Here is an 18,415-nt window from a genome sequence, read left to right as displayed (position 1 = left end):
TGGAATAAGTGTCGATTAAATTCAGTGATTATCTATCACCCGCTACTGAGTCCCGGCGATCCCAGCGCGTCCCCACCTATAATCGTGACGTAGCCCGACAGAAATCCGCTGTCTAGTTATTACATGTCCCAGGTGACGTTCAATGTTAATAAAATAATAAATATAAAAAAGAGGGAGGGGCTGATGTTGATTTCTGTAAAATAACCCTAAATAACACCACACACTGAACTGCACAATTTATTCAAACCACCCTCAAATCACAGGTCGAACGTATTTACAGCTCTATGCCTAAATTAATATTGCCATCCCCCTGAGGGATGATCCGGTACTGCCTCCGGCGCGTGGCGAGGTCAGGCGAAAGCGAGCGATGGTAGCCGAGTACTCTTACAATCGGCCATCCTGACTTTGGGCTGTCCTCAGACCCATGACCAGAATGGAAGCCTAAAACGAAAGATTTCGATGTAATTTACTATAAGGGCTTAACCAAGAGGACGCACGTTGCAATCCCCCTAGTTTTGATTTGATGATCTTAGCTTGTAATAAGTTGAGGTAGACCCGTAGTGGTCTCGTCGTTTGAATATTGAGACAGACCCAATAGGTGTGTCGTCAATCTTAACTTGAGATAGACCTGAGAGGTGGTCTCGTCGTCATAATTTTGGAATAGATCTGATAGGTGATCTCGTCGTCTTAATTTCAAAAGACCCGTTGGTCTCTTGATTTCAAGGTAATAAGAAGGAAAACAGACCCATTGGTCTTATGGGTTTTAAGGTTGTGAAGGGAGATTAGACCCGTTGGTCTCGTAAAAGTAGCGGTCGCTAGCCCGTCGGCTACTTCCGTCTACTTACGTACGTAAACCTTGTAACAGCTTGAAATACTGAACAAGGGGTTTGATACTCACATTTACTGTAACGTGGAGGTCCATGGAAGCATTCGATCGGCTGCCATGACCGTCCTATGATGACGTCCTTGCTCCCTCATATCTTCCACTTCGTAGCGGTCGTTATGTAGCACTTTGGTTACCACATATGGGCCCTTACGTCTCGGTCGTAATTTTCGGCTGGTCCCCGTAGCCACGTCCTGGGTAACATCCAGGAGAACAACGTCACCCACTCCATATTTGCGGGCCTCCCGTCGTGCTTTATTATAACGTAGTCGCTGCCTTTCTTGATCTGCGGTGATGTGTGCCGAAATTTGCTCTCGGAGAGCGTATAGATTGACCCTTTCGACGTTGTCATCCATTTCACGTAAAAGGAACCCGCTTCCAGGATGACGTAAATTAAACCCCAGTAGCGCCTTACCGGGTGTAGTACCAATGGCTTTATTGTATAATGTGTTTAATGCCAGCTGAATAGGCTTAGCGGATTTGTCCCAGTCGCGGACATCTCGCGAAGCGCACGAAGCGGCCAAGGATTGCAAAATTGTTTTATTATAACGCTCACATTGCCCGTTTGCGCGAGGAGTAGCGACTGCATTTAAAATATGTTGCACGCCATATTCCCTACAGAAAATATGGAATGATGAGGACGTAAATGCCGTACCACGGTCGCTAATTACACGGGCAGGCACACCAAATATGTGAATACAGTCTAGCAAAACCTTAATAGCCAATTTTGATTTTGTCGATTTCACGGGTTCGAGAATGGTAAATTTTGTAAAACCATCAACAATAACAAATAAGTACCGGTTCCGTTGTTTGCTCGTTTCGAATGGCCCTACATGGTCGATGTGCAGTGTATGGAAGGCTTGAGGGACCTTCTCTATTGGGTGCAGTTGGCCGCTTTTCCTCACATTGTGTTTATAATATGCGCATTTAAGACACGCGGCCACGTATTTTTTTACGAAACGCGTCATTTTAGGGAACCAGTAGTGCTCTTGGATGCGTTTTAAAGTTTTATTAAATCCGAAATGGCCAGCATCATCGTGGCATAATCTGCAAATTTGCATGCGCGCCGCTTTAGGTACTACCCATCGCTTTTTACCGTTATCTAATTTACGAAAGAGTTTATTCTGTTTTATCTCGTACAGTTCAAAATAATGTTTTGTTCCTGCCGACTTCGCCTCAGTCATTAAAATTTTTCTAATACGCCGAATGTCATCATCTTGCAACTGCGCTGCAAGAATCCAGTCGGCGTCTGTGACATCGATTTGCAATGTTTCGACAGGATTTCTGCTAAAGGTGTCCACGTGCTGCATACGTGTGCCGGGTCGTTACGCAATTTCGAATTGAAAGTCTTGTACTTCTAACCACCACCTTCCAATGCGCGGAATTAAATCCTTTTTTGTAAATGTAGTGCGGAGAGCCGCACAGTCAGTGACCACCGTAAATTTCAGCCCCAAAAGATATGTTCGAAAATGGCGCAAGGAAAGAACTACGGTCATGGTTTCTAGTTCATACGAGTGATAATGGCGTTGATCGACCGTCGTCTGTTTCGAGAAATATGCAACTACTCGCATTTGACCCGCCGGATCCGTTTGCATTAAAATGGCACCTACTCCTAGCGCGCAAGCATCTGTATGCAATTCGGTCTTCAAATCAGGATAAAAAAATGATAGAACCGGCTCGTCACATAAAATTCGTTTTATCTGGCGAAAAGCATTTTCTTGTTCTATACCCCAATTAAATGGACGGTCACGCCGGGTTAGTTGTGTAATCGGAGCAATAATTACTGCAAAGTTTTTTATAAATTTGCGGAAATAACTAGCAAGTCCGACAAACTGTCTAACTTGTTTCACGGTTTTTGGTGCCGCTAAATCGACAACGGCCCTTATTTTGCGTTTACTAGGTTCCACACCTTTCGCACTAATTTCCCTCCCGAGGTACTCTATCTTCAAATGAAAAAAGGAACATTTTTGTATGTTTAAAGTTAATCTGTGTTCCCGTAACTTATCCAACACTAACTGTAAGCGATAAAGACCCTCCTGAACTGTGTGTGCTGGGATAATTATGTCGTCGATGTAAGGGAAAGCTATCGAGTTTTTAAGTGGACCGAGAACCAAATTGATAAGGCGCTGAAAGACAGCTGGTGCGTTAGTAAGCCCAAATGGCATTCGTAGGAATTCGTAGTGACCTTCGGGTGTCACAAACGCAGTTTTAGGGATAGAAGTTTCTGACACTGGCACTTGATAATAACCAGACGCCAAGTCAAGTCCGATAAAATAAGCATATCCACCCAACTTATCAATTTGCTCGTCGATTCGTGGACGTGGGTATCGGTCCCTTATCGTTACAGCATTTAATCGGCGGTAATCAATACAAAGGCGAAAATCTCCGTTCTTCTTTTTGACTAGCGTAATCGGACTAGCGTAAGGTGATGTGGACTCGCGGATAATATTATTATCAAGAAGTTCACCGATAATGTTGCGTAAAACCGATTTTTGTTCCTCAGACATTCTATATGGGGAGTAACAAATTGGCGTATCAGTTGTACATTTGATCTCCAATTGCGCTGTTTGCGTTTTTCCCAATTTCTGTAAACTGGACGAAACGCAGTCGGAATAATTACTTAGCAGGGCAAAACAGGCTCGCCTGTCAGCGTCGTCAATTTCGCCGAAATTCAAAGTTTCAATGGAAAGGTGCGGAAAAACAATGTCGACTATGTTTACTGGAATCGGAAGTGCATTCGTGGAAAACAAATAAACTCCTCCCTTTTGCTTTTTAAAAATTATGTTCGGCAACTCGAGGAAATCACGACCAACAATCATGTCGTAGGTCATTCGTTCGTCATTAACTACGGTAGCACTAACATTTGCTACAGCAGACATTACTTTTAACGTTATCAATGCGCTTCCAATTGAACAAACCGTTGCTCCGGAAAAACCAACTAGCAATTTAAGATCGTTCGAATCGAGGGCAAGCTTTAAATTTCGAATTATCGACGCCTTAATTAGAGTATGAGCACTTCCGGTATCAATTAGACATTGGACCTTATGGTTGTTTACGTACGCCGTTTTTAGAAACGTGTTCGTCTCAGAGTCGCTAACACTACCTGTCACCGCCAAAATTGGTTTACGCGAGAACGGTACTCGCCCGTGAAATTTTCGTTTATCAGGTCTCCCCGTTGGAGTTGTTGATGTGCATGCCTCCGCGGAATGACCCAACTTATTACATCTCGAACACTCTAAGCGTGGTTTTCGGCAACTTTTTGCCATGTGTCCCGAAATCCCGCAATTGTAACATATTTGGTGCGCTTTAGCGGCTTCGACGCTACGATTTAACGGGCTACCCTGCTTTGATGGGCCCGCGACCGCAATTGGCATTGCCCCCATAGCGCTCATCCCAGCGTAAAGGGCATTGGCGTTTGGATATCGCGCGGAACGGACCGTACGTGCAATATTTTCATCCTTGATACCCCAATAACGGCGTCAATTAAATACTCGTCGGGAATTTGGAGATTTAGGGCGCGCAATTTTGTTAGTTTTATAAAGCAATAATCGCCGAGTTTTTGACCAGGTTTCGTCGCGTAATTTGCGGCATCACCTAACAGGCTGGCAAAAGGAGCGGACTTACGAAAATGATGAGCAAACTCCATCTTAAAAGTTGACCAGATCGGATCGCGGCGTAACTGTTCGTCATACCATTGTCGTGCATGCCCTCGTAATCTGCTTGCAATCAGACGAAGTATGGTGTCATCATTCCAGCAATAACGTCTCGCAAAGGTTTCTAATCTGCCGATCCATTCATCCACCGAAGCGTCGTCTCGTGCTGGATCAAAAACTGGTATGATGCTCGCATCCTGGTCGAAAACACTCGGGGTAGAGCGATTTCTTAATTGCGCCAACTCCTGCTTGACCTGTCGCAGTTCCTTCTTCAGGTCCGGGGTGCTTGCCGCCGAGGATGACGTCGACGACGACGACGTGGAGGATGAGCGGGAGCGACGCCGACGTCGCGCTACCTTGACCGCCGATACTAGAGGTGGTGTACTCGGTGGTGTATGACTACGTTGTTTTGGATTGCGGCGTCGTGGTGTTTCTTCATCCTCATTTAGCTTTTGACTCGTCTGTGGCGGCCGCGGTGGTGTATACCCGCGACGTTTTGAAGTACGACATTCTTTCTTTTTCTCTTTTCCCATTTTCCTCTGGCCGGTTTGATGTATGGGCACTTGTGGCTAATAATCCCACTTCTGATTGTAAAATAACCCTAAATAACACCACACACTGAACTGCACAATTTATTCAAACCACCCTCAAATCACAGGTCGAACGTATTTACAGCTCTATGCCTAAATTAATATTGCCATCCCCCTGAGGGATGATCCGGTACTGCCTCCGGCGCGTGGCGAGGTCAGGCGAAAGCGAGCGATGGTAGCCGAGTACTCTTACATTTCTGTAACACTCACTATAATTTTTAAACCTAATTTATATGCAACAAAAAGTTTTATCTCCCCGAATTAATTGTGATAAATTTTAATGATGAACTGATATATTTTCGCATGATTCAAAGTTGTACTCATACACTCTTTTTTACTAACTCATTCTTACTCTTACTTCATTATCACGTAAACGAGGAAACCCCTAATAGGTTTAAAACAAGCCAACATAAAAAAATAATGACCAATACCTACACTATCCCTGGCATTAATCTATTTAAATGTACAAAGGCGTTAAAGGCCACATCTGTAAGATCCCATTCGAGTTTGCATTATTTAGCTACTGGAGAGCAATTTTAAATTATCCCGAGTCATTTATACCGATCCTGCGTACAGAAAGTGTTTGGAACAAGGATCAACATAGCTACACACCAGCTTACTTATCCTATAAATTTAAATTTTCAAGGCAACCCTCGTCGCAGTTACTCTTTTTTAACAATGTCCCTTTTTTGCAGTGTACATAATGACCGTCGGTTTAAGTTTGGTCTATGGTCGACAACAATATTTCCGAGTGGAACCTCGACATGTGGAAGTGCAAGAAGGTGGTGAGGCGATGCTGGAATGCGAAGTGGCTAATTTGGCGGGTCAGGTGCAATGGGCGACGGAGGAGTTCGTCTTAGGTAGGAATTTTTATTTTGTGGAAGATATCATAAGCATATTCATAAGCAGATGCAAAATGTCACGAATTTTACATAACAAAAATTCGTCACATACCTACGCAAAAAAAATCACTTTCACTGAGTGTTTTTAAGTTTTAAAAGCGTACCGACTTTCCAAGAAAAGCGATTTTTGCAACTCATAAACAGATCAAGTGCCAGAGGCAAAAGTCAGAATAAACTTTCTTGAATAAACTAAGACTGAAGCACTTTATGAATTTGCTTGGTAGTATAAACTTAAATTAGATTTGTCAGCGTTGTAATATGACCTGCTCTGAGGACGTTTACAGCGCTAAGCTTGTGGTAGACTGACTCGTACCCTCACCCAAATCCGACCTACGTAGTCCTCCTTTGGTCTGCGTTTACATCAGCAACTCAAGACAACCGGGCGCGAGCAAATGTTTCAGGAGTTATTGCAGCACATGCATTTCTAATTCTGGTTTTTAAATCTTCACAATATGAATAGAACTTTGGTAAACTTGTTCTTTTATAACCTCCCGGAGGAAGAAATCTAAAGATGTTAAGTCGGGACTACGAGGGGGCCATGCATTCACACTGCCTCTGTCAATCCACTTATTTGCAAACGTCTCATCAAGATAGTACCTAACGACTCTGTGATAACGAGGTGGTGCCCCGTCCTGCTGAAAGCACAGCTCTTATCGGAGGTTGAGAGGAACATTTTCTAATAACCCCCGAAAATCGTTCGGCCCCAATCACGAATATGAGAAAACAGACACACCTGTCTTATCTATCGCTAATGATTAAGAATAGGGTAACTCACCAGGGGGCCTCCACCCCCTAGCCTACGCCTTGTCGATCAGCAGTTTCAACTCACGGCGCGTGATCTTCTGGTGATGTTATCGAGTTATCTGAAATCGTCCAGGCGGTCCAGTTTAGGATCTACTGCCCGCCCACAGCCCCCCTGCCATGGCCAAGGTAGAGAAGACACCTCCACGTTCATACGTCACTATGTTTCCTCCAGAAACCGGGTTAATTTCCTAATCTAAATCAGTTAACGTATTCTCTGTTGCATTCGCTTGCCACCACTGCCACTACCGGTCGGTCAACAACCAAAGGCACCCCACCTGAGCTCGCCCTCTGTGCCGAGGTACATACCATGGTATCTGCCGGAGATTTTACGCGTTAACACTTCTCTCGTGGCCAGGTTCACCCTAACATGCTACCTTCTCTTATCAATACCTTAACACCCAACTATTTGTTCTTATCACACAACCCGATTCCGGCCATCACAACACAGCTGGGTCTTCACGCCCCATCGGGTACTTTACACTGACTCTCACGGAGTCTGACAAACTGCCCTCAAAATGCACCCTCGGAGTCTGAAATTCGTGTCTTAAGTGTCGGTTAATAATTAAAACTGTTTGGAATAATGAAGTTAATTTGACATAAAAGTTGGGTACAATCAATTTTGTTATTCAAAAGGTTAATTAAAAACTGAATTAGATTAATAATACGACGAGTATTTAAAGAATTCTAATTAAACCTAAGCAGCAACATATTACGATCGTATCCTTGTTGAGGATAAATACCATCTATTAAAAATACTAAGTACTTCAAAAATGTGCGTTGAATAGATTCTAACATGGCAATATAAATATTATATATTGGAACTAGATTAATACACCATATTCTAATCTACTTCTAATTAGCGAAGAACAAAGGGCATTTAACGCCAATGCAGATTAAAAATTTTTACAATTTCTGTATATAAAGCCAAAGCCATAGATCCTAAACGCTGTTGCCGTAATGTCTAGTATATGCTGTCTAAATCTCAATTTCTCATCAAAAATAATGCCAAGATCTCTAATTTCCGATTTCCGTACAAGTAAAATGTCGTTTAAAGTGTAATCATTAATCAAACAATAGATGAATCTTGCTACAAAAAGAAACAATGAAACATTTGGAAATATTAAGATAAAGTCGGTTTTTCACGCACCAGTTCATTACATTAGCCAAATCTTGTAAATAAATGCAGTCTCTGACGGAGGTGATGCTGCGAGAAATTTTTAAATCATCGGCGAAAAGTTCTTTGTTAGATGCAATGACCTCAGTAATATGATTAATGAAAAGTAAAAAAAGAAGTGGCCCAAGATTTGACCCTTGAGGGACCCCAGAAATTGGTACATAGGCATTAGATAGGTGCTCCTTATATTTTACACATTGATTCCGATTAACAAGATACGACCTAAACAAAGAACATAATGCGTCAGTGAACCCGTAACGTTTCATTTTAGCTAACAGAATGAAATGGTCAATTTGGTCAAGTGCCTTTTGGAAATCTGTATAGACAACGTCGACGTGACCTCGGTTATAAATTACTTCTCAGGTGAATTGAGTAAAACATGCTAAATTGTTTTTTCCCCATAAATCCATGTTGAGAACGAGATATGAGATTTTTAACAGAGCCCTAGATATGTTTATGGATTATAGATTCGAACACTTTAGAGAAGCAACAAAGGAGAGAAATTGGACAATAATTCTCTATATTGTTCAAATCGCCTTTTTTTAAAACTGGTGAAACACAGGCAGTTATCCAGATGTTTAGGAAAGTTGAAGTTTTCATAACTAAGTTGAAGATATAATCTTTAAGAATGAACCTGGGAATATTATCGATGCCTTGAGTAAAACTATATTTGCATCTCTTTAGAGCAGTTACAATCTCCTCTTCGGAAATCGATGGAATGGATATATTACTATTGTAGCCGTTAAAGGAAAGATCAATATTAAGATCTATCTACATCTGAATGAATAAAAACTCTACTAAAAAATGATACAAAGGCATTCACAATTGAAGAAGGGGCGGAAAATTCCAAGCAGTTGTGTTTCATGAGTCCTGGTATACGTGAGGAGCCTTTCCTCAGTTGAATGTAAGCCCAAAATTTGCGGAGGTCGTTGGTAAATGAAGTTTCAAGTTCAACAATATAGCGTTGGTAGGCTTTCTTGATTAGTACTTTGGAACAAGAGCGATAGTTTACAAATCAATTATTAAAATATCTAGAATTGAGCTTTTTTGCTTTGCTGAACATTTTGGACTTCAGGCGTAAGCAGTTTATAATTTCACGATCAAACCAGGCAGGGTAGGAAGAGAAATTACGTTTGTGGTGTTTCAACGGGACAGATGCAGAGAACATATCGTCTAACTTTACGTATAGTTTAGAACATACAGCATTAGCATCGTTAAAGTTATCCAAGGATGACCAATCAGTTTCGAGGAGCATCACATAAAGAAGTGGAAAATTAGCGTTGAATAGTTTCGAACTAGTATTTAATAGAAATGGAACAATTTGAGGTTTATCAATCAAAAAATCAATTTTCAATGCCAGATGAAAGGAATCTTCAGATAAAAGAGGGTAATTAAATTCAGTTACTAAGCAATTAAAACTACTAAATATTAAGTCTAAAATATATATGATTGTGAGAATTAAGTATTGTGTTGTATTGAATGTAATTATGTATTTCCTTAAAGGTTATTATTATTATTATTATTATTAAAATGAGTTAAAGCATTCGAGAATTTGTTGAAATTCTCAGTAATAAATGAGGAAGTATTCAGGTCACCAAGATACATAACATTATCATGGTGCGTAAAATCTAGGTTATTAAGAATATCTAGAAACAGTTCATAATCGTCAAATTTAACTGACGGGGAATATAAAATAAAAGTAACAAAAATGTATTTATAAATTTTTGAAGTGTAAACGAATTTTGACGCCAATAACACCTATAAATGGATAAATAATTGAGAAATATGTTGTATCGATTTCAGTTACTGTAAAAACGTTTTTTATGGCCAAAACTACCCCACCTCCTCTTGTTAAATTTGTGGACATTAAATTTCTCTTTTTACGAAAAACAGAATAATCATTAGAAAATAATTCTTCATTACTAATGTCCGCAGTAACCCAAGACTTAGTTAACCCAATCACATCATAATTGGACAAAAAATGTTATTATAAAAATCAAGAACTTTGGATTCTAAGCCTCGTACGTTTTGATAATAACAGTGAAAATTGTAATTGGGTGATTCAACTAGTGTAAAGAAATTATTTTGGGTATTCCTTTAATGTAACAAATAACTAAATTTGATTCACCATTATCTAATCGTTCAGAAAGTTGTTTTTAAGGGCTTTGTATTTTTCTATTTGGTTGGGTGTTTTGTCCGAAAATATAGAACAGTTTTTATATTCAACAGAATTTTTGAGGTTTTTGGAAAATTCGAGGAGTGCAAAAACACCAGAATCACTTCATAATATAATTTTTATGGGTCGACCACGTGCTGAGTTGTTGGCACCAAGTTTGCCTAAACGAAACATTTTTAAGTTTTATTAGTGATTTGCTGCTTTAAAGTATCAACTATTTATGACAACTTATAGGTCATGGTCCATTGTGATAAAGAAATTATTAGATTTGAATTGAAACAGGGTTGTTTCTCACAGAAAGACCTGAATACGCCTCAACGATATACTGGCGAATTACTTTTATATTCGTACCGATTAACCGCAAATAAAACAGACGTAGAGATCTTTACATAGCTATTTTATCATATGGTGTAGCCTTAATGAAATTGATGCTGGATTTCTAAAGTGGGAGGGTTGAATTTATCGAATTGTCAACAATTTATTTTATCAGATTTCCTTCTATAAAAAATTACATTTCACTCTTTTCAGCGCCGCCATCATCCGTTGAAATTTTACACTACCGGCATAAATCAAAAATTGAAATAAAAGAAAATCAAGAGTTCCATCTCGAATGCAGAGTGCGAAATGCAAAACCGGCAGCAAAAATTGTCTGGTACAGAGGAAACGTAGAATTAAACATACGTAAGCACTTTAAATATTTGCTCGACTTGAGATGACAAACTTTTTGATTGTAGCCAATCGCGATGATCAAATAATTGAAGTTCCCTGCAAACACGGGAACAAAAGGGTTACCAGATACGACACGCATTCTCGCATATCGTTGAAGCCAACAGCTGAAGATGATCATGCCGAATACACGTGCGAAGCGATGCACGAAGCGTTATCTTCCGACATACCTATGAAAACAACAGTGCAGTTTAGTGTATTCTGTAAGTAACTTCACTCTTTATCGTTTAACACACTCTAACTCCGAATATGCTCAGATCCGCCTGGTTTGCCATATATTGAGGGGTATACGGAAGTACCTCCGTCTAATTCGTCACCCAGCTTAGATGAGGAAAACTTAAAAAATTTCTCCGATTTCCTTATAACAGTGGGCACTATTGTGGGCACCTTAATAATACTAATGAACGTCTTGCTAATTGGTTGTTTCTTACATAGAAGATCCAAGAAACGTATTTCAGGTAATTAATACGTTTTATTTTCTTTTAAACAAGATTTACCGAGAATTGTTATTTATTAGTGTTTCTGTTATTGGTATTTTCTTTTTAATTACCAACATCGAATTAATTGCCGGTTGCATGCTTAAACGAAGACTTAAAATAATCCGACATTCGTTTTCACATTTGATAGTTTATTTATTCGCCTATTTTATTGATCGCAGTAGTTTATATACTCGTTTCATATTTTTTTCAGAACACAGTAATCAAACTCGTACATCGGCTACCATCGAAATGTGTGCTCCGAATAGCCACAACGATACCGTCACAGGTGAAACATTATCCTCAGTTAATGAGAAAAGCGCAACTTACAATAACGAAGAGAGTAACAACGATTACGTGGTAAGTTTTTTTTTAATAAAAACTTTAGCACTTTTAATTTTTCAAATGATCAGTACCTACTAATTGACATTAAATTTTCTGATTTCTTTGATGAAAGACCTCACTTGTGATTATAAATAAACCAAACTGACTCTTCAATTACTCATCAATATCCTCAACGACTGTGTATGTGAAAATGATGACAATGCTGAGAGGTTTATAGTTTCGGTAACTAAAAATTAACCTTTTCTACTTTTGTAAAACTTTAAAATGTTCGCAAAATAATATAAATAATTAGATTCATGATCAGAGACAACAAGATGTGAAAAAGCATTCAGATAGTCTTTTTATTTGACAAAATGGCTACATCTGTATAATCGTAAATAAATAAATAAATTATTATAAATAGTTTTGCCTTAAAACTATAATACTTATTATGACGAAGAAGATTTTTCAAACCGCCATCATTTTTAACATGTTTTTTTTCTTGAATTTTATATCAATAAGTCTTTAATTAAATAAGAAATTTATCAGAATACGTTACTCCTACTAATATAATAACTGTGTGAAAAGTTCATTGTTTTCTGAGTGCAGGAGCACAATTTAGAGCAGCTTAAATAATGAAATAGTGTATAAAAAATCGTTTCTAAACAATACTGTCTGATTGCTCCATCCAAAACTTATTTTTTATGAATTTTTTATTGCATACTTTTGAAGTGATTTGTCTGTTCATTTAACATAAATATCTGTTGTTGAAAGTTTAAAAGGTTATAATGTAATGATTTTTTGTAACTTTGTAAAGTATGTCTACAAAGTAAACCACTGACAGCAAACAACGCGGAAATATCACTTACTTATGCACAACAGTGTGAATTAATAAACATAGGTATGCGTTTTTCACTGTACTTTCTTCTATCAAATATCAAACAAGCAACGGCAGCTCGATTACTTTTTCAATTGAACATCCATTACTACAGGACAATATTGTCACTACTAAGAACGTGTGTACGAATAATATCTATGAAAAAGTTGGTTTTGAATTCAAAATTATGTATAAAAAAAAAGGGAACAATGAAGTAAATAAATGAAAATTAAGTAGTTGTGTTAGTTTTACGTAGTTGTACGTCGTAATAGTTTTCACAAAAACTGGCATTTACAGTTATTAAAAATGAAGGTACAGTAGCTCCTTTATTAATTAAAGTAATATATGTTATTTATTAAAATTTTTTGCATTATTCATTATTATGCCGTCGGCTTTGAAATTTATTCCACTAAAACTGCACAAAACAAAAAAGTGAAGTAATTTTTTGACACATAATTTTAAAACAACGAACTAATTTCGTTGTTTCTTTACCATAAATCGTTATAGTTTGTAATAACGATATAAATGGAAAGAAAAGTAACGCCCGAATATTTTTGCCAGGAGGATGGCCCTAAAGAAGCAACGAGCATTTATTTCATGGTCCAACAGGACTACCCAGGTGTGCAGCCAGTGTGTCCCAGTTATGAGAATGATAGGAACAGAGCTAGAGATGACCAAAGCCTTGACTTTCAAGGCACTATGACAGGTAATTAACTCGATTGCTACCTACCTACTAACGATCGCCTATTTGAAAAATGCAAACATTAGCTGCTTGAAACTGGTCGATTTGTAGTGTTGCAAAACTTGTAAATACTTAATGTTAACCTCTAAAAACATCTTTTAATATTTTGGTGCCAAAAGTTTTTAGTCTACGAAAAGACTTATAGTAAGCAGTAAAGTGTTTTTTAATTGCAGACAGTGTGTTCAGATTTCTATATATTAAACAGTTTAGATTATTATCTAAATGAAAATATCATCGGTTATTTGTTACTTTTACTCCACTTTTACTATTTTAAACGTATAGATATATATATCTTTATCTAAATATTTATGTTTTAAAGAATTTTCTTATTTATCTTATCTGAGACAATTTTAATTGGACACACATACACTTTCTTTAATGGAGAGTGGACAGGTTCTCCTAAACTGCGTCAAACTATTTTATCACCTGATTCTTGGAACGCTTGTATATTGGAAAATGTATTTTTGATTTAGTGAATTGTACCTTAGTTCCATCCTATGAACTCAAAAATGCCAAGAAAACTTTCACATTTTAGCTAGAGATCAAATCGTTTTTAACATTAATGAGTATATTCAAGTTTGTTTTAACCATTCTGAACTTCTTGTGATATGCAAAATCGATTCATTTGGTGAAAAGAAGACGATTGGATATAGTTTCAACGTTTGGCGTTTGTAGACTCAATGAATTAGTTCAAAAATCTCAGAAACGATGTTTTCTCTTACGATTTCAATTCATCATATTTAATAAAATAAATTATTTGATATGATTTTATGTCTCAAAAATGAAATACAAAAAAATTGTGTGTCCTGTCTAATAGTAAAAATTTGTTCAAGACATCTCCAATTCTTTAGTAAAGGACGCAGTGTGCAGTTTTTGCTATTCCATAGCTTTTGTCGTTAAATTACATTTTTTTTTTTTGTAATTGTTTACTATTCTCTATCATTTTGTTACTCGAAAGCTATTCGAAATTTCGTTATTATTACATAGTAACAACTACATAAAGCTGATTTAAGCAAGATGGTTTTTCATAGTGTCTTCAAATTTCTTCAGCAAAGAAAAAAAATATGTCTGCATACTTAAATCCAGCATCTGTGTAGATTATGCTATAACATTATTTTTAAAACAAATATCTTTCAACGAAACAAATTTATTTCTCTTTATAGATAGGTAATCGATGTATATGTAACATTCTCGTGTTCCATCAGGTTAGATCAAGTCGGCTCAAGTAACTTAGCTTTAAAATAATCAAATTAATAATATTCACTGCGCTTGCGCAGAGAAACAAAATATTAGAATTAAAAACAAAAAACAAATGTTAATCAAGTGTGAACTCACTGGAAAAAAACGAATTATTTATTGTCTTCATCTCGATGTTTAAAAAATATCGATTGCACAACTCTGTACCCAAATACATTTTGACAATGTACATTCGGCCCATGACTTTATAAAATATGTAAATCAAATTCCAGCAAGATCGTCGTACATAAGTGGCCTATCGCCAGCACCTCCAGCGGACGGGTCCTATTACAACATGTCCGACCCCTATCTTTTGTATCCACCACCTCTGGATTTTCAAGATCCGCGTCCAATACCGGCACTTCCTCACGTGGGTCATATCCGCATCCCGGTGCCACCGGCTCTTCCGGCCAATGAATCTCTTCTCCGCCATCAGCGAGATGCCGTTCCATGGCCAGACGTTCTTCACAATTCCAGCGAGAATCCCCAAAGTCTCCTAGCTCAAATTCTTGCTCAGAAACGACTCCTGACTAGTTTTGGAAAAGGTTATGGTATTAATGAACAAGAAGGATATCTTGTCTGAGACAAGGAGGATATTTTATAGTCCTGTAAAATATAAAGTGCGACTGTTGGTCAATTTTGTGAATTTAAAAAGGATCGCTGAAATATATACAAAGACATAAGTAATCAATGAATAACAGTGTATTTTGCTAAGTTTACTCAACAGTAACTCCGTAAAAACAATTGATAGTGTTGTTTGGATATATTGTTAAATGTTAATTTAAGTTCTTTTTGCATTTTTTACTCAACTAAAGTGTTATTTCTCTTAACTTTGAATATAATTCAATTTTTCGAATTTTATGAGTTAACATTTCCTAAACTTTTGTAAGCTGGTATGGATGTTATTTTCCTTTGTCTTGGGTCTATTTATTTTCTTTTCTTCTACGTACACAACTTTGTTACGTTAATAAATTTTGTACCTACACATATTAGGAAAACAGGATTTTTTATTTATTTTCAAACAAACTTATCCTCGTTTTACTCATTACTTGTTTTCGTAAAAATCAAACAAAATGAGTAGCAAAATATCAATATCAATCAATATGAACAAATGAACATTTCAAATGCGGTGCGATTTTAAACTAGGTTACACGATCGATGCTAGACATTTGGCCGCCCGTGAAAGAATGACTGACGCCCTTCCACTTTTTTTAAATATATTTTTTACATATACAGGGTGATTTAACTTAAATGACCCACTTACCTGTTTCTTATAGGCACCCCAACATATATACAGTATCCGTTTACTTTGACTAAAAATTTTATTTTCACAATGGCATGAAAACAAATTTGCTTTTCTTTTTTGAAATGTCAGTTACTGTCACATAAATACAAGTAATTTTAAATTAATGATTATATTTTTCAATAAAACACAAGATGTTCTGAAGAATATTAACATGACCAACCTCTCTCTGCTCACAAGAGTCAATTCTCAGGGGCGGCTCGTGACCTTTTGAAATGTGGGTACACAATTTGATTGATGAGTTAAATATGAAGATATAGAACAGGTTGTTATTACCAATTAAAAGACGAAATTGTGTGCCGGAAATAAATACAAAAATACATTCAATAAATGTAAAAAAGGATTTCTCCACATTCCTTTTTGCCTTCGGTTAAAATTTTACGTTCATAGCATCCAAAAGTTCATTTTCAACAGTTTTAGGCGTTTCTTTAAAAACCGTTGCTTCTTTCAAATGATTTCTTAAAGTAGAGTCCAATTCATAATGCCGAAGCCTTTGAAAATGGTAAAAAGTGAAAAAAAATTAGAACAGGATGATATCCATTGCAAAAAGAAGAAAATATAACAAAAATAAAAGGAAAAATAATTTACGGGCGATCTGGAGTCGGGAAGTGGAAGAGGGTGAGCTTTTAAAGGTAGAAAACGGTTTATCACGATTTCCGGCAAAACTACAAGTCCTATCGCAAAAAGTTAAATGGCAAAGTTGTAGGTAATAAAAAGATCTACAAGTTTTGTATTTACATTTTCTTTACATAACCTCAAAATTTATGCGAAAAATGCAAATAACCGAGTTTTAGGTTTTTTATTTTTATCTCCCAGAAAAAAAAATCACAAAATTTGGTGAAAACTTACCTATTTATGTCCCAAACTCACTGCAATTTTTTTTATTCAAAATATCTATTTTTCCCCTTATTTTGATTTAATATCGAAAAACCACCCTAATTTTCAATCGAAAATTCTCACGTCATAATAATTGCTTTTTTGAAAAAATCGGTGTGCTTTTTGTTTGCCGAAATCTCTACTTTCTGATGGTGTAAAAAAATATACATTACTATTGCAAATTTTCACAGGAAATAGAAAAAAAGAAGAAACTCGAATTCGAAAACGAAATATATATATTTAATCAAGAGTTTTACAATTCTGTGTATTATATTTGGTCAAAGTGTAACGGTCGTTGATCTAAATACTCCTCTGCGTCTGATTTAGTCATCCCATGTTCATCCACAAAAATCAACAGACACAGTTCTGGTAACAACACTTTAAAAATATACCCCAAAAATTTATTATCCGGATCTAACTCTGCTTCTATTAACTTCAACAAATGCTCCTTTTGTTCGTAGGAAAAAACGGCGCAACTAGTACTACACGTCAAGTCCTGACCAACCGCACGTACGTCGCTCTTAAAAAAAGAATTATGTCTTTGTGAAAATTTATCCCCCTTCATGATGGTCTTCAAAGTCTTCAAGTGCTTCCAGAAACTCTTGCTTAATTCCTCAAGCGACACGTGCTTGCAATCCAGAAGCTCCCCAGTGAACTCCTTCTCCTTCAAACAATCGGTCGCCAAAGACACCTTCAACATCCCCTCATCGAAAACATCCAACCGCTTAACACTTTCCTTATGCTCTTCAAACTTCTTATGATCAGCCACGATCTTCTCAAACGACGGCAACACGATCTCGTACTTTTCAAAAGACGATTCCCGTTTCAAACTTCGGTCCTTTTTCTTTGTAGTAATGTCCAGAGGCTTCAGTTTCGCTTTTGTTTTACTCAAAGATGACACAACTTTCAGTTTGCTTTTTTCGCCCATTTTGCTCCTCGAAGAGGTCCATTTTTTTGTTGTCGTGGGTTGCTCTTTCACGAGTTTGGATAACGAGTCGATTAATTTATTTGTGGCCTTCTGGTCACTGCGATCTTGTTTTGTTTTGGATTTATTCATGTTACACAGTGAGGTTATGTCGAAGACAGGACTGCACTAATACTGATTTTACATATCAAAGTTCGCAAGATAACACTTTCTTTGCGTGTTTTTTATTATCACCTTGTTTAAAAAAAATACACTGCTTTTATACTTTAATTTAAATCGACAGACTGTCAATTACTTTGAACGTCACTTAATCAGTGGTGTATGTGCTTATACCAGTGGCGTAACAAATGGTTGCTTTCAAAAATTTTATTTCAACATCAACATATACAGCATGTCTTAGAAATAAGTACATAGAACTCATCAAAATCAACAACTTTTTTAATAGGGTTTTATCAGAAACTATTTAATTATAAAGTTAAAAATTGTTAAAATTTTATCCCAATTAAGGTTACCCGCCCTTGGATCCTCAATCACCCATGGACACTAATAATACATATAATTATTATAATTAATAATCTATGGTCAAAAACAATTACTAGGACACGTATTTTTCTAATCATGTCAACATGACAAACATTTAGAGAGAAATTGAAAGTGCTGATCCCTAATAGCGTACGAAATTTCATCGGCCCAAATGTGGGTGTTGATTACACCTCCTTCGTGTATCCGGTCCCATCAATTGATGGTA

The 18,415-nt window shown here is 37.0% G+C and overlaps 1 protein-coding gene across 1 annotated transcript in view; it reads left to right on the top strand.

Moving 5' to 3' along the window:
- The window catches only part of LOC135135771 (nephrin-like), an 84,689-nt gene extending 69,431 nt beyond the window's left edge, over positions 1 to 15,258 (top strand). Inside the window, exon 18 of the mRNA XM_064064892.1 lies at positions 15,000 to 15,258. Coding sequence (XP_063920962.1) covers positions 15,000 to 15,146 — 147 coding nt within the window. The 3' untranslated portion in view covers positions 15,147 to 15,258. The remainder of the gene's footprint in view (positions 1 to 14,999) is intronic.
- The last annotated feature ends 3,157 nt before the right edge of the window (positions 15,259 to 18,415 follow it).

The sequence above is a fragment of the Zophobas morio genome, unplaced genomic scaffold, assembly GCF_036711695.1.
Source record: "Zophobas morio isolate AGI-343-1 ecotype UQ-CSIRO unplaced genomic scaffold, CSIRO_AGI_Zmor_V1 ptg000025l, whole genome shotgun sequence".
In the NCBI taxonomy this organism is placed as follows: domain Eukaryota; kingdom Metazoa; phylum Arthropoda; class Insecta; order Coleoptera; family Tenebrionidae; genus Zophobas; species Zophobas morio.
Note: the sequence above shows the minus strand (reverse complement) of the source record. Positions and strands in the feature narration are given on the sequence as shown.